The following is a 22747-nucleotide window of genomic DNA, read 5'->3' as shown; positions in this document are numbered from 1 at the left end:
GATTACTGTGAAATGAGTAACATCGCCAAATCAGACTTGGGCAATTACTGAAGAAGTAGCCTGATTGACAGAATTCATTATGAGCATTTCCCAAGCATGCCAGGCGTACAGGATCGCCTGACTTGAGCTGAGGTACTTCCAGTCAGCAAAGCAAGACCACCTCGTGCTGAGTGCAGTATTAGGCACCAATGCATTCCCAGGCATCAATTCAGCCTCACTCTCACTAATCCCTGCCTCTTTGTTAGCGCATGTCCTGCAGTATTGTAAAGCTCTTAATCTCTGCAATAATGGCTGAGAAAGCTCTTGCTATCGATTATAGCTCCCTCGCGCCAACAGCCGAGATCCGCATACTTACCCTCAAGCAAGGAACTGGTAACGATGAGATTACATGCGACCTCGGTCCTGTGACGCGGGCTGAATCGGAATACTACGCTCTGTCATACGAATGGGGCGACGAAAGCAAGAACGATCCCTTCATCAAGGTCAATGATGGCGAGGTTCAAATTCGCAAGAACCTCTTTGATGCTCTGAAGAACATAAGAAAAGCAACTGAAGATTTGCAACTCTGGGTTGATGCAATATGCATCAATCAGTCAGATGTTCAAGAGAAGAGCCAGCAGGTCTCCATGATGGGTGAGACATTTACAAAAGCAGTCGGTGTCATCTCATGGCTCGGCCCAGCCAAAGACGATAGTGACCTTGCTATGGCTTTAATGTCAAACACCACATCTCTCCAAGCCAAACTTCCATCCTTCGACAGAGATTCACGACAGTTGAAATCCTTGCTTGCGCTCTGTCACTGAAAATACTGGCGCCGAGTCTGGATCATTCAAGAGCTATACCTTGCAAAGAGCTATGTCGTGTGGTGTGGCGCCAAGTCCATCCCCGATGCCGAATTCGAGGAATCATTAGCAACTCTGAACGGCTTGAGCAGCCCGCACAGCAGTGATTTCATGCACAACCCAGCGAACCATCACCGAATAGCTCGGTTATTCGGCTCCACTGATTGGATTAACAATTTGCGCCGGTGGATATGGGTATGTCTTCGCGGCAACTTTCAGTGCACGAGAGAGCATGACCTCATCTACGCGCTTCTGGATATCTCGGAGGATTACGCGAAAGCGCCTTGGAGTCTGAGCGTTGACTACTCAAAGACACCACGCGAGATCTTCCTGCAGCTGCTTCAGCAACGGAGTCTTGCTAAGTGGCACCCTGGAGATCAAAGTCGTTTGCTGGAACTTGCAGAAAAGATGAATCTTGAGATGGATGAGGGTCTGAGGAGGTCGGTATCTGAGATTTTTGGTGGCTGAAGGATGGTGAAAAAACAGAAATTACAAGTGCTTGCCCCATGGGATCTCTGGTATACTGCGGAAGTCTGATGTCAGCCATGATGGCTTACATTGAGATAGCGAAACTAATAAGCTAGATGGATGTTACAAGCTTCTACCGACTTTTAACTAGCCAGAAGACTCAGAACTTCCAACATGGCGGGTACGAAACAGGCATCTAACTGTCAGGATCTTTCCAGTTCGTATTCATGTTCACGTAGTATGCAAGCATCTAGCGGTAATTTCACGCGACTATTTGGAAATCTATATCATGACTTGATAGACAAGCGGGTTACTTGCTATAAGTAATAGCACCGTGGCATTGATGTATCTATCCTATGAATCAAGGCGCGACAAGAGCTTCGTAATCGGGCTTCGCAGGGTTGACCATCACTACGTCTCTATACTTCTTTTCCCAATCAATGAAAGCCTCGTTGTCTCCATGTTGAAGTGCCGCGCCGTATGCAGCTTTTGCGGCTTGGTACTGTTGTAGGCCTGCGCTGTAGGCAGGCGCCTGTTTTCTGGTGAGAAACATGTCCCTCTTGAGGCTTGTGGGTGCTTACATTTTGAATAGCCCAAGTCCTGAAGTCCTGGCCATCAGCGATACCAGAGTCTTGCTCTTGCTTGAAATCGGACTCGGCAGTTTCCTTGGCGCTGACTGCGTAGTTATACGCACTCTGGAGCTTCTCCTTACTGTCTTGGATGCGCAATTGGCTGGCTGGGTCGGCCATTGTGATATGAGTGACGATACTGTGTAATGAAGGTCTTGAAAATAGGAGTGGATGGTGTTGAGAAGTGAGAAGTGGTTCGGAGAACGAAGAGACAGGAGTGCGAATTTATAGGCAGAACATGTTTCTGCCGTGGCTTTCGCTGACGTATGTCAAGATGGCGATTCTGCAGCTAAGATAATTAACTAGTCTTCTTTCACTCAGAAACGACGATTGATTCCACTTCAATGATCGGATCAACAGGAAACTTACGACTACATAAGCTAGCTGATGTATGTCTCAGCTTCAGCTAGAATCTTACCGCCGATCGCATACCGTTTCAAGATATAGTGCTGCGCTGCTACCCTATCAAACCTATCCACGAAAAACCACAATATCTCAACAAAATGACGCTGGCAGGAGAACGAGTTGCTAGGCGGTGATTTATACAAGACTCAAAACTCAACTGCCATCTTAATTGGCTCGCGGAAAGCTCCTCTGTCTCAGGCTCGTCAGCGTGGCGTTAACGCTATTGATGTGTGCTGTACTGTGAGGTCAGTACCCCGCCTCGACATCTGTGCTGACCTTGATGATCTATTAAACCCAATCCAAGCTCGCCATGAACCAATTCAAGACCTTTGATTATGGCTCGGTGGGACTACGGACGGCATCAACCGAGATCCGGCTGCTAGATCTCTACCCCTCACAGGGCTTGGTAGATAGCCCTCTGATCGGTCGTCTGTACTCAACCTCCATCAAGAACCCTTCGCCCTATACCGCTCTCTCGTATGTTTGGGGAGTAGGCAACAAAACTCAGTCCATTCTCGTGCCTAATGTAGATCAAGATGGAGAGGCTTTTATACCCATCACTGAATCACTGGAAACAGCACTGCGATATTTCCGCAAGCCAGATGAGGTAATAACGCTATGGATCGATCAGATCTGTATCAACCAGGCAGATAATAAAGAAAAAGGCCAGCAGGTCGCGATGATGAGGATCATCTACTCAGCAGCGAAACAAGTACTTGTATGGCTCGGTCCGGCTCAAGATGGTTCTGACGAATTGATGGGCGCGTGGCAAGATATTGGTCAGAAGGCTCGGGACTTTGGACTGGAGAGCTACATGAACCCGCAGAGTTACTCCCTCGTATCAGCTTGGGGAAGGAACAAAAACCCAGCCGATGAGACTGCCGTGGGCTTCCAAGATTTGCTTGCACGTACCGTCGCTGTCTTTGCTCCCTTGCTAAAACAAATGGCGCTGAAGAAATGGTTCGAGAGACCATACTTTTCACGAGTCTGGATCATACAGGAGTTCTGCTTATGCCCCGAAACCATCTTCGTGTGCGGCTCCAAGACAGTGGCAGTAGACCTTGTCAAACTGGCTGTTCTAATGCTCCAGACAGCAATGGCCAGTATGCCTCATCTCGACTTCGAGTTACTCCGACCTCCCGAGATGCCTCTGGATCGACTAGAGGAAGTATTCTCCGAGCCAACAGCGCGGCTATTTTCCTGCCGCTCACGACATCAAAGACACGGTGACGACGGGTTGTTTGTGCTATTACGTAGACTATTCGTCGAGCTTGAGACAAATGCTACTGAGCATCGGGACCGCGTATTTGCGCTTCTCGGTCTTGCTGTTGATGTTGACAAGCTTGGGATTGAGCCTGATTATGAAAAGAGCACGGAGGGAGTTCTGACAGAGACGGCTCGTGCGCTGATTGAGGAGAGTGGTCGCATTGATGTTCTCTGCTTTTCACAGTTTCCGAAACTTCCTGAGCTTTCACTCTTGCCGACGTGGGTTCCTGACTGGAGATCTAATTTGCGTCGTTCGTTCTATACTGTCAACGAGCGTATGGATCGGCACCTATTTACCGCCTCGAGACAGGATAGTGTCGTCGAGGTTGTTCAAGACCCTGACAACAATCCGTATGTTCTTGGACTTCGAGGCTATACAGTTGACGTGATCGAGGCAGTCGCGCAAGGTGGTGGCTGGCAGGACATGAGCTTCGATCACGAAGTGTATCTCAGTTATCTCTCCCAGATACAAGAGCTATGGCAGATGTCCATGAAGAAGCCTGAGCCTATCCACGGCGACGAAACCCAGCAACGAAAGGAAGAGGCGCGGTGGCGCGTGCCTATCGCAGATATCTACTGGACATTGGAAGCAGACCAAGCCAGGGCGACATCTGATGTAGCAGCATATCACAAGCAATTCCTACAAGAGCTGGAGTTGATCAAGGAGATGGTTCGAATGGCTGCTACGGGAGAGGACTTTTCGCCGAAGCACCTTCAGTGGCAGGAGGAACATCGAGCGGCAGGGACTAAACATCACTATCAGGAAAGCATGAGTAAGATGCAAGGAAAGAGGCCGTTTCTCACAAAAATGGGATATCTGGGTATGGGGCCCATAGAGTGCAAAGCTGGTGATACCGTTGCTATTTTTTGCGGCGGACGAATTCCTTTTGTATTGCGTCCTGTGCAAGGATCGAGCGGGCTTGGAGTGTTTTCTTATATCGGTGAGGCATACTGCGACGGTGTGATGGATGGTCAAGTCACGGGGAAGAAGAAACAGACTTTCTGGCTTACTTGATTGAGTATCATCCAGCCCTGGCTGTACATCTTCAGCCAAACGTTCAATGTCTCCTTCATCGGCTAGTTCCTACTACTCTCGCGCGAATATATCCCTTCTTGTAATTCTGAAGTGGATCACGAGGCGCTAGTACTTTTCAAACCTGCTACCTTTGGTCTAGTCAGACCCTTGACCACCGAGCCAAAGGCGCCGATGTCGGCTAACTCAAATGCTGTGAGTCTTGCTGCGCGATATTGGTGATGAGTCAAGTTCAGCAAAGAAAACAACCAATAAAGACAGCTGTTACTTGAGCTATGACTTTTCAATGCTTTTAAGCTTAAAAAGCGTACAAGTTACCGCGTCTCCCTTGAGGTTTTGCTTTCTGACTATGTTTAGTCTCTCCTCACCCCGGCCTCTGTCATTTCAGCTCTCAGCGTTGCGTGGTGTACTTCAGTCGCGAAGTCTTGTCAAGATGACAGTAAATCAACCAGCGAAACCGGGGTTTATACAGATCAACACCACTCTTACGAAACTACCATACCCACCATTGGAGGAACGCCCGACTGTAAGAACCAAACGTCTTGTTCTCAGGCCATTCTATGAGAATGCTGCAAAAGACCTTTTTCCCATGCGCGCACAGAAAGAGGTCATGATGTGGACAGCACAAGGCGCCCCAGACAAGGATCTTGAGGAAACGCAGAAATGGGCTGCACAAAGGCTACCGCCGCATGACGAAACCAATCTCTATTATGTCATCAGTCTCATTGAGACTGGCGAAGTCATCGGAGCTGGAGGCACTTACAGACGAGAGTGTGAACTAGGCTGGCCGGCGATTGGATACGCATTCCGCAAGGAGGCTTGGGGGAAGGGCTACGCCACTGAGTTTCTCGTTGCGTTTATGAAGATTTGGTGGGAACTTCCTCGAGTTGAGAGTTCGATCGCTGTGGATAGAGCGACATTGAGTGAGGATGAGATAGTTGCCAGTGTGAATGGCACTATTACGGAGCGATGCGCTGCGGAGACGATAAAGGAGAATGTAGGCAGTAAGCGCGTTTTGGAAAAGGCTGGGTATACGTGGGTTAAGGAATGGAGGAATGAGGAGAAGAATTGGTCGATATATGGATGGGTGACAACTGCTGAGCAACTGCCTGCAAATTAGTCAATGACCTGGAATATTATGAGCGTTCTCAACTTTGTTGTCACTTGAATCTTCTTCACTCTCTCAGCTAATACACATGCATCAGACTAACAGCAGGTCTTGGATCAGGCAGAGAGACGAAAATGTGAGCTTCAATATCCTCAGTTCCGTTGACGAATGAGAACGAGGTCAATTGGGTATACTAATGGTTTTTTGGCATTATCGATGAGGCTATATAGAAATCATGATACCACTTTTCCAATCTCCTGATCGTCCTGGCCAGTAGTGAAGAGCAAAAGGTTGTCCATACGCGGTGCTGACTATAGATATTCTTGGCAGTAATCCTGAAAGGAATTTGCCATGCCAAGCAAATCGATTTAGCGGCATCTATCGACTCCAGACGGTCGAAGGACCAGCCCCGCCCTGATGCGTGTCCTCATGATCTCCAGCAGGAGGCGTCACCAGCGGCTGCTCTTCATCATGATCATCGTGAAATTCCGGTCGACCATGACAGTGCGGGCAAGGCTGAGGCGAGCTCGACACCAAATCCCCCACGAGTTCCCTCACAATGTCCTTCATCTTGCTTGTCCTCAACAGCACAAGCAGCGCCAGATAAAAATGAAGAAACATGTTAAACATCAACGGTGTCGACGAATAAGCTACCAGGAACGTCTCTCCAGTATCCTGCCACCTGTTGTGCGTCCACGTGAAGCTGAGCGTCAAGAGCGACAGGATACCCATCAATACATCGGCAATGAGACAGTTCAACGGGTCGGTAATGGGCGTGGCAAACGTTGCCTTGAGGTGCGCGCCTTGACGATGGAGGCGTCTCATGGTGAAGCCGAAGATGGCGGAGAAGATGAGGAGGATAAATGTGAAGAGTGCAACGGGTCGCACCATGATGCAGAAGCGGACGAAGTTGAGGGGGAGACCAACGGCGGCTGAGAAGAGCAGGAAATCCCTGCTCGGGTGGAAGACTGCCGCTGAGTTGATGGCTGTCATGTTGGGCTGTATTTGAATCCAGTGGTGTAATAGTTATGTGTTGCGATGAGATACAGATTGCAGGATTAGTATTTAGAAGATTGGGCATACAAGAATACTTATACTGAAAATGGCCTTGAAGTGCACTTCCTTGATGAAATGTATTAGCATGAGGGAAGAATGGCTGTGGCATGCGTGTCATCTTTCACCACGTGTACTCTCTCTCTATTATTTATCAGACCAGAAGAGACAGGGAGGGATTGGCATCTTCTTGGCAGTGATTCTGTCACCGGTCTGAAATCCTTCGAGGCAGCAGCGTAAGCACTACCGCTACCTTTTCCTAATTAGGCTGAAACGATAGGTGACTAAGCGCAAAAGGCACCCACAGTCACAGTACATTAACAATTTCTAAACACTTCTATTGGCTACTCATCGCCAATTATACAGAGTCTGCCTGATCTTCAATCTGCATTTGCCTGCCAATGTCCAGCCACTCTACAACGCCTCGTGCTATTTATAGACCCCAGTACCACTAAGTGGCCAGACTACCCTGGAGTCCAAGCAAACAGCATAATTCTTGGTTCATAGATTTATCTCTAGCTAAGAACCGTATTCTAGCCACTCCTGTATATTCCCCATCGCGCAGTGGTCGTCATCCGGGTATAAAAGAAGCTCAGAATTGGGAGCCCAAGTAGCAAGATTGATTGTGTCCTGCGTTGAAATCAGCGTATCCTTCTCACCATTGATCGCGAAAACATGACACTGAATCTGTTCGATACCCTCCCGGGTGCCAACAAGGGCATCAAGTCTGCTTTTGAGGTCTAGCAGTGTCTTCGCCCCCGTAACGGAGGATAGTGCTCGGATGACAACTTCGGGCATTCCAAATGATCCCGACAAGCACAGTGACCGACCTAACGATGCCCCATTGACGACCACTGCCTTAAGACGCTTATCTACCCTGGCCATCCGCGTGGCGCAGTTTCCCCCAAAGCTAATGCCCAACATGCCGAGACGCGATCCGTCAACCTGTTTATGTGACGCCATAAAGGTCAATACCTCTCCGTAAATCAACTCTGACGAAGACTTGGTCATTGGTTGCTTAGACGCGTATGTCCCGGGTATCTCCATAAAAAACCAAGCACTAGACAGTACCGCTTTCGTGCGCAGCACAGTAACCATGGTTTCAACATTGGTGCCTTCAAGGCCATTTGTAACAAGAACTCCAGGCACAGTTGTCTCACTACGTGTCGTTAATAACGCGTGCACCTTGACATCTTCTCCGTTTATCGGGACGATGTGCCTTTCAACGTTCAAGGATAGGGTTGGCGCGATTGCATCCAGGAGGATGTCAAAGAGCGCCTCGCAAACGCGATATGCCTTTAGGCGCGCTGGAGTCAGGCCTGGCCAAGCTGCGACGAAGAAGTATGCAATGGCCATGAGCAGAGCGCTCACCGCGATGAAACTGCCTCTCTGCCCGTCTTGGGGGAAGGTATCTTCATCAATGGGGGTTCCGGGGGTGTTCGCGCCATGGCTGCAGCGCCTCGCCTCAGAAAAGATAGCACAGCTGGCGAAGGTGGCTGCCCGTTGAGAAAAGCATGGCTAGACCCAAGCTCTGCCTTTTCAAGCTCATTACCAAGATGCTGAAGCTGCTCATTGGCGAGGGCGATCTGATGTTCTGTCCAGCGAGTGTCGTTGAATGATTTACATGAGTCTAGCTGCTGGACGAAAACTCCCTCGGCGATGCCTCCAACGGTACTGAACCGCTTGGCTGAGAGTTGAGGGAGAAAAGTGCCCACACCAACCACTCGACTGGCGAATTCGGTGGTGCGGGTTGCTGCAAGCAGGCCTTCAACGCCTTGAGGATCATTCTTTTTTACTTTCTGGCGGGACCGCACTGGAGCAGAAATGAACATTTAAAGAAGGAAAGGTCAGAATATGAAAGACGGCTTGACAGCTTGGGCACAGACGTTTCCTTCTGCCGTTCTTCGGAATGGCATTCTCTTTTTAAATAATTACACGGGACAGTATAGAATAACCTCGGTTTATTGATATAGTGTTTGTGGCTCTGAACTCGTTTACCATGCGTACCGGCGGTCCTAGATCGTTTAAAGCCAATCCGTGAAGCCGACCGAGGCGGGATCTGGGTTATCGCCATGTACGAACGGAAGGTCCATGCTTCCGTCCCGATCCGCGGCAGTCCGCTGTCCGTGCGCCGTGTCTCCAGCTCCGACTCTGCGGCTTCAGCACTTACATTCTGGTATGTGCGGACTCTGCACAGATGCCGCAAGGCAGTGGCCACAGGCGCCAACTACTTATATATGCCACTCGAGCTCCGAAGGAGGCTCCGGAATTTAAAAATGTCTTCATATAAAGACAGGATATAGCGTCATCAAAGTTACAGTGGCCGCGGCAACTTGAGTGAGTCTTGGGGAAAACTGGCGGCATTTGTCCATGAGTGCGACATGGCATTTAGCAGGGCGACAAATATGTCATAAACTAGAAGCCATTGGCTTAGCAAGTAGATAGGAGATCCTCAATTGGCACCATCATCGGGGTACAGGGAAATAAATGGATAAGATCTCCCAAAAACTAGTACAATAAAATGTATATCAGCTACAATATAAGGCTTTGTGTATCGCCATTGAGCTGACAAATGATAACAGTTACCCGACGAACCAATCGCAACATTCAAGACCCAAATAGCCCCAATTGAACTCTCTTGATCAGCTAGCTCTGACCCCATGAACCAGGATCGCATTGAGCACTCTGCAGCGTGACACAATCGGCTAACTGGTGGCCGTTTTAGTGCGCCGCCTCAACTCAAAGATCTGGGCGCGTTGGAATGCCCCCGGGCTGATCCCCGCCTGTTCCCCGAGCGCACTAAATCCATAGTTCGCCTGAGGCTTGTAGTGGCTTCAGTGGCTGTTTGGCCAAGGGTCTGTGTGTTCTGGATGCGGCAGGAATGCCTTTGACATGGCGGCCGCGCCAGATCTACAACCAATGTTCAACCTAAGCCCTATGCAAATCCGTCTCCTGACAGTAGCCACAAAGTATCAACTTTACAAGCGAATCTACTCTACGCCATGAGAGATAGAGTTTCTGTTGTTATCACAAACCCGGGCTCCTAAATCCGAGTTTTCCTTAAGCCGTTCTCGACCCGGTCTATAGGCCGAGACCCCTGGAGGTGATATAGGTACATCATCTCTTCTGCCACGCTAAGCTGTCCCAAAGGCCTGGACGGAACTGACGGCATGCATAGAAGATCTGGGTTTCGTCTTCTTATCTGACCTAGCGTTACAGACACTGTTTTTTTTGCAATTGTTCAAACCAGACGTGTTTTATCAAGGCGCTTCCCCATTGCATTCTGTACATATCCATCGTATATGCAAGCCAGCTTAAATACTTAGTGCTCGTTTGCTCCCGGACCTAGGTCAGCACTAGCCATTAGTGAGGCTAACATCCCGCTGTTGCTTTTTCCAGCGCCTGTGCGTTGAGCATGGGTTAAAATTATATCACAAAGTGGCATGAACAAGCAACTTTTAATTCTGCAGACGGGACAAGTACCCCAAGTAGATCCTTGTTCCCGTCAGCACTACCCCATACCTGACTAATACCAGCAGGCAATAGGAAGCAAACGCCCAAGTGCCGGGTTTCAAGCCCCCCTCCTCCCAAGCATTGGTCGCCTCTCCGGAATGTATGGGCCTTCCGCGTCCCCCCTATCAGATTTATGCTTTCGTCCTACCTGCAAGCCCATGACTCTCTCAAAGTTTAAATCCCCAGGAGGACTAACGCGTCCGTTTATGAAACGCCCGATGCAACCCCCTTGTGCCTCGACGCTTCGAGTATTAAGATCTGTCGATCGGTATTCCCTTGCCCCGTCCGCCAAAAAGTCTGCCATGGAACCTTGACTTTTGATCCCTTTCAATCTTGTTGCGATACAGTTGCGCAAAAATGACTGTCGAGAGCCTTCTCGAGCAATATCAGGGCCATATTGTCCCAAAGGCGTACAATGCGGGTTACCTCGCGCTCAGCTACCTCATCAGCTTGGTGGGGGCTGCTTCGACCCTCGAATTGATCACTCGGCGATCATGGTTTAATGGAATTTCGAATCAGTATGCTACGATGGATACCTCTTTCGCCAAGCGATAAACACTGCCAAGACGGTTTGCTAATACAGATGCATTAGTCTGATACTATGTTCATCCGCAATCACCATGGGCGGTATAGCTATTTGGTGTATGGTAAGTTTCAGTTTTACGTCGTCTTCTGTACACATGTTAATTAATATTGCTCATGGTGCAGCATTTCATTGGCAATATCGCCCTCACACTTGCTGAAGGCGAGGCAGAGATGCAGATTGTATACTCCAGTGGCATGACAGTACTCTCCTTCTGCATGCCTGTTATTGTCCTCCTTGCCGCATTCTACGCGATAGGCATCTCGAATCGAATCGCCTGGTGGAGAGTGATAACTGCTGGTATCCTTTGCGGCTGTGCCATCTGCGGTATGCACTACTTGGCCAACGCTTCCATCAAAAACTACCAGTGCATTTACGAACCAGCATATATCGTCGGGGCTGCTATCATTGCTGTCGCTGCCAGTACTGTGTCGTTGGCCATGTTCTTCATCTTCCAGTCGCTCTCGGCGAGTAGTTGGTGGAAGCGAACCATTTCTGCGATCATCCTTGCTGGAGCGGTATCTAGTATGCACTGGTGTGCCTCTGTGGGTACTCAGTACAGACTGCTTCATCTGAGGAAATTGGAACGAGGATCGCGCACTGCGACCGCTATTGCAGTCATTTGTTTAGTAAGTGGCTGCGGGAATCTTCTTCATCAGCGCAATACGCAACAACACATATCAACTATATGTAGGCCGACTAACTAAAACTCCAATAGTCTTTCAGTGCCTGCATTATCATTGCTGGATCCGCTATTCTTCGAGCCCGCATCTTAAAAGATGCAGCGCTTCGTGCTCAGCAGATTGAGCTAGCTGCTATCGTCTTCAACAAAGATGGATGTCTTCTGGTCGACTCAAACGGAGTTTTCCCCAATACTGTTGTCACCGATTTCTTTATTGGAGAGGTAAGATAATCATTTACTTCCCAGGACCACATCTCATAGTCGGTGTGACGACTCCAGTAACTAACACTCAACCTTCTTTCTTAGAACACCGACGAAAAGTTCAACACTGCCCATCCACAGTTTCACTGGATGTTTCAAGCTTCACGGAACTGGACTGGAATATCCGGACTAATAAACGGCATGAAACAACATCTCCGACAGCTGCCGCACAAAAGCCGCCATAAAGATCCGACTAAGGGAATTCAGCTTATCGATGACGATGGAGAGCTCATCGATGGATATTCAGTCATCTTCCGCGAGCTATTCTGCGTCGCCGCCTCCAAGCTCAGCGATAGCCTTGACGAGTCCATCACAACGATGGGTATTCTATGGGACGAAATTATCACTAAACGATCAGTCGCAAACCCTGCTTACCTACAAGCACTTGAGAAGCATCGCGACAATCAAACTTCCGACACGAGCGAAATACTGCGCAAGGGATCGACGACGGGAGAAAGCCACCTCGAAAAGGGAGTTGAGATTGAGCTTGAGAATGAAATCGACGGACGAGGAGCACTGATGTTTTTGATTCGTCGTCTTACATCAGATGACGAGGTAAAGAGACTCGAGGCGGCTGGATATCGGTTCGTCGACCCTGTTCAGGTATGCAACGATGCAAGGAATCACTTGCAGATGCAGATCCAGTCCAGCGAGTTTGAGTCAAAGCTACGCGACATGAAGGCCTTTATCTCACAGCAAGGTCGTATTAAGCCCGGAGTTCATCTTGGCCTATTCGCAATTCAGGATCGAGGACTTGATAATCATCAGGTCCTGGTACAAAAGGATGCTCGCGATTTACTTCCCCTGGCACCTCTGCCAATAAGCACTATCGACGAGAAACAAGTGCGAATCGTACAAGGGCTAAGTGGGTTCCAGGTTCCAGAAGTCATTCAAAGACTGAGGACCACAGGCGCTTCTTCGAGGTCCCCTGATGAAGAATTATTTGCCCACTATCTTTCTAACGCCATTCACTCACTACGGGAATGGGCACAGGAACCCTTGTTTCATGATGCCGTGCTAAGCCCCACCATACTACGGCTTCCCTACGGAATCGACGGAGGTGATGCAGAGGAGACAGTCATCATGGCATTGAGGCTCAAGATATCTCATCCCGTCATCTCATCAGGCCCCAACTGCCAATGGGTCCCTCTCAACTTCTTCGGTATGCGACAAGTCTTAGAACAGTCTCGACAGGAGTTTGTGCGGGTTCTTCACCAGGACTTTGATCCATCAACGATGCCCGCAAGCCGGGCCAATAATGAGCTCACTTCCGGACCTCTATCAACGCTCCGCCGACTAAAGGGTTCCGAAGGATCAGCCCACTCCAAAGGAAAGAAACCCCGCGTTCCAATAATGAGACTAAGAGCTTCATCAAAAGACTCTACACGCTCATCCTCGACGATAAACTTATGTCCCGCTGAAAGCAGCGAAGCCCACAACGAGCGTCTTCCATCAACAGACACTGTGGACGTCTACCCCCCAGAACGTCATTACACATCCCACCAACAGTCGTTCTTGAACGGCGGCATTGTTGTATTCCAAGAGGTGACCGTCCAAGTCGAACAGAAGAAGTCCGAGTCTAGAAGTGACTTGGAACTATCGTGGAGTCACGACACAGTGACAGAGCCGCCTAAAGCACATCAGCGACATAACAAGAAGAATGAAATGCCAGTTATACAGAGCATTGAATTACAGCCCTCCGGGAGGGGGACAACAGAGGTTTCTGTTGAGTCTCGTTGGTTGCATAGTTTTGGCCACGCGGATAACAACATCACGACGATGGCCTCTTTTATAGATACTTTAATTATAGAGTCTAGTCACTCTGCTACATAGCAGAGCTCGCACTCTTAAACATAATATACAAACTTATTTCCATTTTTATTCAAGATGTACCTGTTTCTACCAGGTATGGTGTTGTTTCTGTAGAGTTGCTAATGACAGTCAATGCTATACATGTGCGATTAGCCCGATATTGAAATCGTGGCTTGTTTGTATCGGGGTACCTCGGTATTCGAGACCGGGAAGTAGTCTCGGGCTGACTCCGAACATACCGACCAGTTATTCTGCCGTCGGCATTTGCTCCGCTCGCCAAACATCTCCGCAGTGATACCGTGGAGCAAACATCCAAGCTTTCTCTATAGCCTTCAAATATATCACATATTACCCAGGCTGCCTGCATATCGCAATACATTAGTTTCTTGTATACCACCTTATTCCAACCCAACCCCATTATTTTAACGTCAAGATGGAGGTCCCAGAGTTCAGCATCCTTACGCCTAACGCCATGCTTGGCTATGGCTACAATGTCGAGCATTTCTGGTATGGCATACAAAAGTTCAAGCCTGCAGCGATCATCGTCGACAGTGGGTCAACAGATGGGGGCCCTTACAAGCTCGGAATGAATAAGATGACCTGTGGACGGGGCTCTTATATTCGTGACCTCGAGCCTATCCTGACAGCCTGCTTCCATCATAAGATCAAGGTCTTGATTGGATCAGTAGGTGGAGATGGCAGCAACAAACATGTCCAGGAAATGTTCGACATTGTTTCCTCAGTATCAGAACGTCTCGGATTCAGCTTCAAGGTCGCCACTATCAACGCTGGTATGGACCGAAACTTGATTAAATCCAGAATCCAAAATCACAAAGTCAGTCCATGTGGACCTGTGGAGGAGCTAGTTCCAGACGTTGTTGATGGTGCTGTTGATATCGTTGCACAGGTGGGTGCTGAGCCGTAAGTCAACCACCTTCCTGTCTAGACAAAGCATATGCTGAAATCAGTCTATCAGATTCCTTGAAGCCTTGAAAGGCAACCCAGACATCGTTCTTGGTGGAAGATGCTACGACCCTGCACCTTTTGCTGCGTTTTGTCTGTCAAAAGGCATATCTAATGGCGTTGCTTGGCACATGGGCAAGATCATGGAGTGCGGTGGCATCTGCGCCATTCCTAAGGGTCGCTCTATGATTGCCACCATGCGCTACGATTCTTTCGACTTGACTCCATTAGCACCCGAGGAGAGATGCACGCCTCTTTCTGTTGCAGCACATACCTTGTACGAAAAGACACGACCAGACCGTCTACCTGGCCCAGGTGGTGTTCTCAGCCTTGACAATGCAAAGTATGAGCAGATAACTGACAAGACAACACGTGTATCTGGTGCTCAATTCTTGGAGACACCATACCAGGTGAAGCTCGAGGGCGTTACCTTCCTGGGATATCGAACTATCTTTATTGGCGGTATCAGAGATCCAATTCTTATCAGCCAGATCGATGATTTCCTTGAGCGTGTGCGAAAGTACACCCAAAACTTATTTCCCGAGTTAGATCAGTCAGACAGCTGCCGCCTCATCTATCACGTCTATGGCAAGAACGGTGTCATGGGCCCATTGGAGACACAGGCTGTTAGCAGCCCTCACGAGATCGCTGTTCTAGGCGAAGTCGTTGCTCCTACGCAGGACATGGCTTATACCATTGCCAACAATGCACGAGCTTCTATCCTCCACTTCTCATACCCTGGCCAGATTGCCACAACCGGTAATTTTGCTAGCCCATTGTCACCTCATGAGCAAGATGCCGGTGCTGTTTTCAAGTTCAGCGTGTACCACCTTGTCGACCTTGAAGCTGGCGAGTCGTCTTCACTCTTTCCCGTTACATTCAGGGATATCAACTCCACTGCCAGTCCAGCACCCGTGGCTTCAGTTTCTCGAGAGCGCCTAGAGGCTCTGGAGAACGGTTCTCTTGCACCAATCGGTATGTACACTCTGAACTTTGCATGAGAGATACTAACGGTCCTTTTGAAGAGAAGAAGCAAGTTCCGTCCAGAAAAGCAAAGATGCAAGAGCTCGCTCGTATCATCCGTTCCAAGAACTCAGGCCCATTCGAGATGACGTTCGATATCATGTTCGACGATGAGGCTGTCTACAGGAGAGTCAGGGATGCCAATGTCCTCACCAACGATGTGATCCAGTCTCTGTACCACGTGGAAAACAGCGAGATCTTGACCAACATGTTTTTTGAACCTGCTCTTGCCTGGAAGTGCACCATCAAGAGACCTTGGGCTCAAGGCAGTGTCGGCGAGAGAGATACTCTGGGAACACAACAACACGCGCTGCTTTTGGGAATCGAGGTCCCTGAGGCCAGCACAACAGAGGCTGCCACCAATGGTACTCACAGTGACGCGGCTCACGTGAATGGTGTCAATGGTGTAGACAGTGTCAGGGAGGTCAACGGTACCAATGGTCTGACGCATGTCCCCCAACCAGACCTGAACGGACATTCTGCATCAACTGCCAATTCTAGCTTCGATCGATCCAGCTTCCTCTCTCGCGATGTCGTAAACGAGATCTGGAATGGTCTTTCGCTCCCCTCAAACGCCCTGAAGTCCCTGAAACTTCCTGGTGATGATGGCAAGCCAGCTCTCCCTTCCTCCTACAAGATTGGAACTCTGGCACAAGGCACCATTGCTCTGTCTGGGCTCCTGGCGGCTCTCATCCATTCTCTGCGAAACCAAGGTCCTGTGCCAAAGGTAACCGTGCCTCAAAAGCACTCTGTCATTGAATTCAAGTCTGAACGGCTTTACATGCTCAACGGAGAGCCTGCTCCTTCTCCCTGGGGACCCATTGGAGGTCTACACAAGACCTCAGATGGACACGTCCGTATCCATGACTCGTTTCCTAACCATGGATATGGAGCTCTGGAGCTATTGGGTCTTCCAGTGACTGCAAGCCGCATCGATGTGACCAAGAAGACACAAGACTGGGCGAGCATCGATCTCGAGTCTGTCGGTTTAGAGCATCGCTTGGCGATTTATGCTCTGCGCTCATATCGCCAATGGGACATGTTGCCTCAATCTAAGGCAATTGACGATTTCCCCATTTCTCTAACGAGAATTGCTTCAGGCCCAGCTGGACTATCTCCTCATCTTACACCAGGCAACGACAAGTGTCTTCGAGGTCTGCGAGTCGTTGAGATGAGCCGAGTCATCGCTGCACCCTTGGCCGGCAAGACCTTGGCTGCCCATGGCGCTGATGTCATCTGGATAACATGTCCTGGACTCCCTGATCTGCCTACTATGGACCGCGATCTTGGCCGAGGGAAGCGCACTGTTCACATAGACGTCAACAACGTTGAGGATCGTCAAAAGTTGAGAGAGCTTATCAAGTCGTGTGATGTATTTATCCAAGGCTTCCGTCCTGGCAGTCTTGCCGCCAAGGGATTCGGTCCGGAGGAGATTGTAGGTCTTAACCCAGGCATCGTCTATGGTTGTATGTCTGCGTTCGGTCCCAAGGGACCTTGGTCTGAGAGACGCGGTTATGATTCTCTTATCCAGACATGCTCGGGTATGAACATTTCAGAGGCTGAGCATTACGGCGCCGGCGAAGTGGCTCGCCCGACACCGTGTCAAGCATTGGACCACGCCGGTGGTTATTTACTGGCTTCTGGTATTATGGCAGCTTTGTATCGACGATCCGTTCAAGGAGGGTCGTATCGCGTTGACGTGTCACTGGCTGGTACCATGAAATATCTCCGCAGCATGGGTCAATATCCCGGCAAGTCCGGGTTCGGGGTTGGCGATTACGAGAAGCCTTCTGATATGAAGGAGTATTTGGAAACCCGTCAAACGGGATTTGGCGAATTGAGGGCCGTTCGGCACAGTGTAAGTGTGGATGGTGCTGAGCCTTCTTGGGATGTGATGCCAAACCCGCTGGGAAGCGACGAAGCTCGATGGCTGTAAATTAGACTGTTATCACAGTATCACTCTTAGCAATTGATCTTTCGTATACGTACACGGTATAATGAAAATTGTGTATCGTCATCATTTCAGCTCCTTGCCACCTACCCTGCATCATAGTGAGGTATTGCTCGGCATCTTACCGAACCCCGCACGCGCATTTCCAGGCGAGTTAGTGTCCTGGGTCTGGAACTTGAGAACGGTCACGGGACAATGATCGGAATATCTCTCGGCATTGGAAGACGAGAGGCGAATTGCGCTGCTTTAACCTTTCAAACAATGGCTCTGAGCCAGCTTAATCGTGATGAAACGGAGGGAATCGTCGTTGATCCCGACATGTCGTGTATAGCAAGCCCAACACCTTCTGAAACATCGTCACGACGTCGCCGCTTGGACCAGCATCAGCATTCCCGAAACCCCAATCGGCGTGATTCTCGTCGTTATGGATTGTGAGTAGATCCCTATCAGATAAGAATGAGTCGGCAAGATGCCGCAGTACGCTCACAGGGCTGACTAATTCTCTTACCAACACAAAAAGTGCTTGCCAAGTGAGTCCCGTCTGTTGTTCAGCTCCCAGTGGTCATGGAGGACGCGTTTAACACGAGCTAATAATCACACGCGTTTCAGAGTTGTAAAGCACGGAAGATTAAATGTACTGGAGAACAACCCGTTTGTAGGGCCTGTCAGCGGTCTGATAATGCTTGCATATGGCCTGCCAATACCCAGGTCAGGATTGACAGAGCAAACACGCGGATTCAAGAACTCGAGTCCGCTTTACAGGAAAGCCGAAGACAGAACGAACGGTTGAGCAGTGAGAATGGTAATACAACAACTGCTGATGTCACAAATGTTGGCCAAGGCAATGTCTCTCCGGCTGGATCCATGCCGTTGCTTGGGCAACCCGGCTCTACGCATGCATCACCGAGCGATGCTCGCTCAAACACCATCGACGCCACGATTTGGTCGCAGGTTGGCATCGGAGAAGATGGCTCAATCACTTACAACGGCCCTACCAGTCGCTTCCACGCTGGATCTTTGACAGGAAACGGCCCATCGCCATCCACCACGCAGGCTCCTCCCGGTTCAGCCCAGGACGTAGAAATCAAATCATCTCAGGTTGAGCGTCTGCGATCCCAATATGACTTGCTTGACACAGTATGGATTCCTTTAGCTAGGTCCAAGTCCATGACGGCGTTTGGCATCACGAATGAAATGGGATGGCAGATCCTTGATATGTACTGGACTTGGCTTCATCCATTGCATAATTGCATCTATCGACCAGGTAAGTAGCTCGTCTTCGATTACATGCTACGGCCGAGTTATAGATATGTGTAGTAACGCGAACGTGACTGTAGTTTTCCTGATGGACATGGCATTAAACGGCACGTATTATTCCGACTTTCTACTTATGGCAATATTTGCTTTGGCTTCTCGGCATCTCAGCCGACAAGAGGGCGACTCGGTTGACTCCAATATGGGTGAAAGGTTCTTCACCCGCGCCAAGATGCTACTCATGGATGAACTGGACAATCCGAAGCCACGAATTCCTACTATTCAAGGGCTTCTTATTCTCGGAGGACGCCAATGCGCCATTGGCAAAAGCTCTCAGGGATGGCTATTCACCGGCATGGTAAGTCCATCCAATAAACGCGGGTATAGCTATTGTTCAACATGGCTAAGCATTGCCTTTTGGCACACACAGGCAATCAGAATGATGGTGGACATTGGGATACACCTAAATGCGAATCGAATCGCCGAACTTGAGAGATTAACTCCATCCGAAATCGAGACACGAAAACGTTTATACAACTCGGCTTTCATATGGGATAAGACGCTTAGCCTTGCCCTTGGACGGCCACCATCATTGACAGGTTCTCCATATGGACCGGACGAGATCTGTAAGTCTCCTTTAGCGGAGCGACAGTCGCCTGCAGTTATGGCCTTGGGGATCAACACTGATATAAACAGTTGACCACTACGATGACGATCGAGACTGGCGGCCCAGCGATATCGATATTACGAACTCCTCCTATAATCCAACACCAATGTATAATACGGCAACGTTTTGTGCCTTCTGTCAACTTCACGTGGTCTGTATAGCACAACACCCAATAGCAGGGAATGTACTCATACTGGCCAGATAACAACCGATATGATGCTGCTTCTCTTTGATCGTGGTCACTCGGAAAACATCTACCCCGAGATCGACCATGTTTCAAATAGGCTAATAGCGTGGTACAACGAACTACCTACATCACTCAAGATTGACGAGGGAATGACTCAGTGTCCACCCCCCCATATCGCGTCTTTGAAGTTAGTGCTAAAAGTCCTTCAATGAACCTAACTAACAAGAATTACTCAAGTTTCTTATACCATGCTCTCCATATTCTCCTCCTCCGACCGCTCTTACATTCTCCCCATACCTCGATCCGCAACTCGTCCCTCCAAACATGCGTCAACCACTCTAAAAGGATACACGCGATCCACGATCTGTACACCAAAAGCTTTCCTCACCGCTTGATGACATACCAAGTAAGCTACTGCGTATATACTGCGGCTACTGTCGATGTTCTTGATATGAGGCGGTCTGAAGCTGGGGTTCGGATTGATGCCGCGCGGCGACTCGGCATGGCTGTCCGCACGCTTCAAGAAGAAGCTAAACACACGCCTGGAAGTGGTCGGAGTTTGGATACCATCAGGCGGCAGCTGACAGTGTGGGAAGTGAGCGCCCCTCGTGATACGAGTCAACAGGAGCCTTGTGGAGGTTCTGCCGCCAACCGGGCTGGTGATGCGCAGCCACTCGGGTTGAACAGGGCGGAAGAGCCCCGAGCATCTCCACATCCAGTGGCTTCTGACGTTGGAAATGGTGGACCGCAGGCTAACAATGAAGGGGCGTCTGGCTTTTTGTCGAGATATCAAAGTCCTTTTAGCTTCGGGATGCTTGATACCGGAGCCGGATTTCATCCCGATTCATTTCCCTGGGACATGACGGAAATATTTGGTAATTCACAGGTGTATGGAGCACCAGAACAGACTGATCAAGTGTTTCAATAAGATGTTTTTGGTCTAAAACTGAATTGAAACCCTGCGGGCCAGATCAATTTGATACCCCTATCCTAGTCTAGATACACGAGTAAGGCGCGCGATGCAAGCATCAGCTGTCACTCGAAATACACAGCTCTGCCCCTATGGCATAACTCCAACCACACCAGCCATCTCCCTTGAACCATACAGCCTGTACAGAATTGTACGTCGCCACCACCAACAAAGACTCAGCCAATACCTTTCACCTACATCCGATCGAATAGCCCTCAAGGGACGTATCGGTACAAGGGGTGAGAATCACCCTTCTCGGCAATATCTGCAGGAACATGGTCGGTATCACTCTTGCCATGCACGCGGTCACGGTGACGGTTCTGCAGGCGCAAGCACGCGCTCAAAGCCAGTGCCATAAGAGAAGCAGCCAGAAGTACTCCCGCACAAACCCACATGCCCTTGAAGTAGTACGGCCCCTGCGACTTGGGGAACAGGCGAGCACCAAGAATGGGACCACACTGGCCAAACATGCCGAAGATGGCAAGCCCTGCGCCTCGCTTGGAGCTGGAACCTTGGTTGTCTGTCACCCAGGTGAAGGTCAGAGCGACAGCAGGGAATACGCCGGCACAGACGAGGAACGTAGCAAAGTAGCGGATGGCCGTGGTATGGATGACGGCGAGGAGAATGTATCCCACCGCGCCGACGCAGCAAAAGACAAAGACAAAGATACCGCGCTGGCCCACGCGATCAGAGAGCATGCTCATGCCCACGCAGACAACAAATGCGGCAATGTAGGGGCAGGCAGATAGACCCTGCGCGTGGACTGAAGTGTATCCCATGTCCTTCAAGATGGTAGGGAGATAAGCCGGAAGAGAACCGAACGCTGTGTTGAGACAAAAGATGATAAAGGCTTGCATGTAGTTCTTGTAGTCGTAAAACGCAGAAAATACTTGGGCAAAGTTGAGCTTTCTCTCGGTATCCTCTCCACGACCCTTGATCGCGCGCTGGCTGATGATTTCGTTTTGTCGAGCTGTGAGGAATCGGCATTGTGCAGGAGATGCCGGCAGATAGTAAAGGGCAACCAAGGCTAGAAATAGTGTTGGAATACCCTCTATACGAGATTTTAGCCTTAGTCTAAGATCTTGAGGTGTTTTTGGGGGATTCCTTACCAACAATGAACAGGAGCTGCCAGTTGTGGATCTTGGTCTTTGCCTGAACGATGCCGTACGCCAAGGCCGAGGCGAAGCAATTCGCAAGCGGTGAGAAGGATATGAACAAACCATATCGCAGTCCCATCTCGCGTCGGTGATAGAAGAAAGTCAGATACAGCGCAACAGCAGGAACAAAGCCAGCTTCAAAGGCGCCTATCAGAACTCGCAGAGCCATGATGCCGGCAAAGTTGTGGGTTGCTGCCTGCAGAATACTCGCAGTGCCCCATCCAAAGGCCATGCAAAAGGTCCAAAGCTGTTGTAATAGGTATCAGTATTCGTTCGTGCGTCTTCGATATCGGGAGGGTGTAATTACCGGGAGTGGCATGAACTTCCAAACCAGAATAAGCTGCAGAGAGATGATTAGCAAGTTGTAATACAAAGACGCGTGCTGGTCGTCATGGAAACTTACCCAATGGAAACAGATATAGGCAATGTAGTAAGCGGTCACGATCCACGAGTAATCATTCGAGGTGATACCCCAAGCCTGGCCCATGCCGGCTGTGTATGCGTTGCCAATGTTACCACGATCAATGTAAGAAACAAGGTAAAGCGAGCCGACTCTATCATATCTTGTTAATTCAACTCTTGAGGTGAAGATCAATCGGCTTGTCAGTAGTTACTCACAGAGGAATCAAGCACCAATCGAGCTTGCGAAGAGCCTTCTTCTCCTCCTCGGGTGTCCAGCGGGTTTCCTCAGTGCCAGCTTCCATCTTCTTCTCGTCTAAGACGGTCATGGTTTCAAGGTGCTGAGACTCTTCAGTCGGTTTGACTTGAGTGTCGTTCTGAGACATGGCTCAATGAACAAGTTGGGGAAAGTTCTTGACGTTGTCGTTTGGAGTTTCCAAACTCTATTGAGCTGTTCCGGTCAGATTCTGAATGGAACTTGGGCCTGGAGATGCAATCGATGGTTACAGCATTCTTTAAAT

The 22747-nt window shown here is 49.5% G+C and overlaps 10 protein-coding genes across 11 annotated transcripts; 6 read left to right on the top strand and 4 right to left on the bottom strand.

Annotated features, from left to right (window-relative positions):
• Window positions 1–287: 287 nt before the first annotated feature.
• On the top strand, window positions 288–1310 carry FOIG_14933 (uncharacterized protein; the record flags this gene model as incomplete). The annotated part of the gene is made up of 2 exons (XM_031216231.1): window positions 288–795; window positions 820–1310. 2 exons carry the CDS (start codon window positions 288–290, stop codon window positions 1308–1310), a joined length of 999 nt encoding a protein of 332 aa, XP_031054147.1.
• Window positions 1311–1671: 361 nt separating this feature from the next.
• Window positions 1672–2059, bottom strand: FOIG_14932 (uncharacterized protein; the record flags this gene model as incomplete). Its single annotated transcript, XM_031216230.1, has 2 exons — window positions 1672–1842; window positions 1892–2059. The coding sequence occupies 2 exons, from the start codon at window positions 2057–2059 to the stop codon at window positions 1672–1674; spliced, it is 339 nt and encodes a 112-aa protein (XP_031054146.1).
• Window positions 2060–2654: 595 nt separating this feature from the next.
• On the top strand, window positions 2655–4625 carry FOIG_14931 (uncharacterized protein; the record flags this gene model as incomplete). Its single annotated transcript, XM_031216229.1, has 1 exon — window positions 2655–4625. One exon carries the CDS (start codon window positions 2655–2657, stop codon window positions 4623–4625), a length of 1971 nt encoding a protein of 656 aa, XP_031054145.1.
• Window positions 4626–4842: 217 nt separating this feature from the next.
• On the top strand, window positions 4843–6037 carry FOIG_14930 (uncharacterized protein). The gene is made up of 2 exons (XM_031216228.1): window positions 4843–4950; window positions 5001–6037. Exon 2 carries the CDS (start codon window positions 5077–5079, stop codon window positions 5761–5763), a length of 687 nt encoding a protein of 228 aa, XP_031054144.1. The 5' UTR covers window positions 4843–4950; window positions 5001–5076; the 3' UTR covers window positions 5764–6037.
• FOIG_14929 (uncharacterized protein) lies at window positions 5887–7014 on the bottom strand. The gene has a single exon (XM_031216227.1). It carries the CDS (start codon window positions 6742–6744, stop codon window positions 6130–6132), a length of 615 nt encoding a protein of 204 aa, XP_031054143.1. The 5' UTR covers window positions 6745–7014; the 3' UTR covers window positions 5887–6129.
• A 309-nt stretch (window positions 7015–7323) lies between these two features.
• FOIG_14928 (uncharacterized protein) lies at window positions 7324–8636 on the bottom strand (the record flags this gene model as incomplete). Its single annotated transcript, XM_031216226.1, has 2 exons — window positions 7324–8300; window positions 8357–8636. 2 exons carry the CDS (start codon window positions 8634–8636, stop codon window positions 7324–7326), a joined length of 1257 nt encoding a protein of 418 aa, XP_031054142.1.
• A 2038-nt stretch (window positions 8637–10674) lies between these two features.
• Window positions 10675–13709, top strand: FOIG_14927 (uncharacterized protein; the record flags this gene model as incomplete). The annotated part of the gene is made up of 5 exons (XM_031216225.1): window positions 10675–10835; window positions 10910–10964; window positions 11026–11529; window positions 11619–11804; window positions 11889–13709. 5 exons carry the CDS (start codon window positions 10675–10677, stop codon window positions 13674–13676), a joined length of 2694 nt encoding a protein of 897 aa, XP_031054141.1. The 3' UTR covers window positions 13677–13709.
• Window positions 13710–14088: 379 nt separating this feature from the next.
• Window positions 14089–17577, top strand: FOIG_14926 (uncharacterized protein; the record flags this gene model as incomplete). The annotated part of the gene is made up of 3 exons (XM_031216224.1): window positions 14089–14576; window positions 14632–15593; window positions 15644–17577. 3 exons carry the CDS (start codon window positions 14089–14091, stop codon window positions 17575–17577), a joined length of 3384 nt encoding a protein of 1127 aa, XP_031054140.1.
• Window positions 17578–17790: 213 nt separating this feature from the next.
• FOIG_14925 (uncharacterized protein) lies at window positions 17791–21726 on the top strand. Of its 2 annotated transcripts, XM_031216222.1 has the most exons (8): window positions 17791–18023; window positions 18113–18122; window positions 18202–18856; window positions 18930–19204; window positions 19277–19472; window positions 19543–19664; window positions 19715–19887; window positions 19938–21726. In XM_031216222.1, exons 1-8 carry the CDS (start codon window positions 17854–17856, stop codon window positions 20626–20628), a joined length of 2292 nt encoding a protein of 763 aa, XP_031054138.1. In that variant the 5' UTR covers window positions 17791–17853; the 3' UTR covers window positions 20629–21726. The 2 variants fall into 2 exon arrangements, with proteins under 2 accessions (XP_031054138.1, XP_031054139.1); XM_031216223.1 differs by having other exon boundaries at window positions 17791–18856; window positions 19938–21582.
• Window positions 20886–22612, bottom strand: FOIG_14924 (uncharacterized protein; the record flags this gene model as incomplete). Its single annotated transcript, XM_031216221.1, has 5 exons — window positions 20886–21721; window positions 21780–22074; window positions 22135–22167; window positions 22231–22381; window positions 22446–22612. 5 exons carry the CDS (start codon window positions 22610–22612, stop codon window positions 20886–20888), a joined length of 1482 nt encoding a protein of 493 aa, XP_031054137.1.
• Window positions 22613–22747: the final 135 nt, after the last annotated feature.

Source organism: Fusarium odoratissimum (assembly GCF_000260195.1).
Source record: "Fusarium odoratissimum NRRL 54006 unplaced genomic scaffold supercont1.45, whole genome shotgun sequence".
NCBI classification, from domain to species: Eukaryota; Fungi; Ascomycota; class Sordariomycetes; order Hypocreales; family Nectriaceae; genus Fusarium; species Fusarium odoratissimum.
This window is presented reverse-complemented; position numbering and strand designations above follow the sequence as displayed.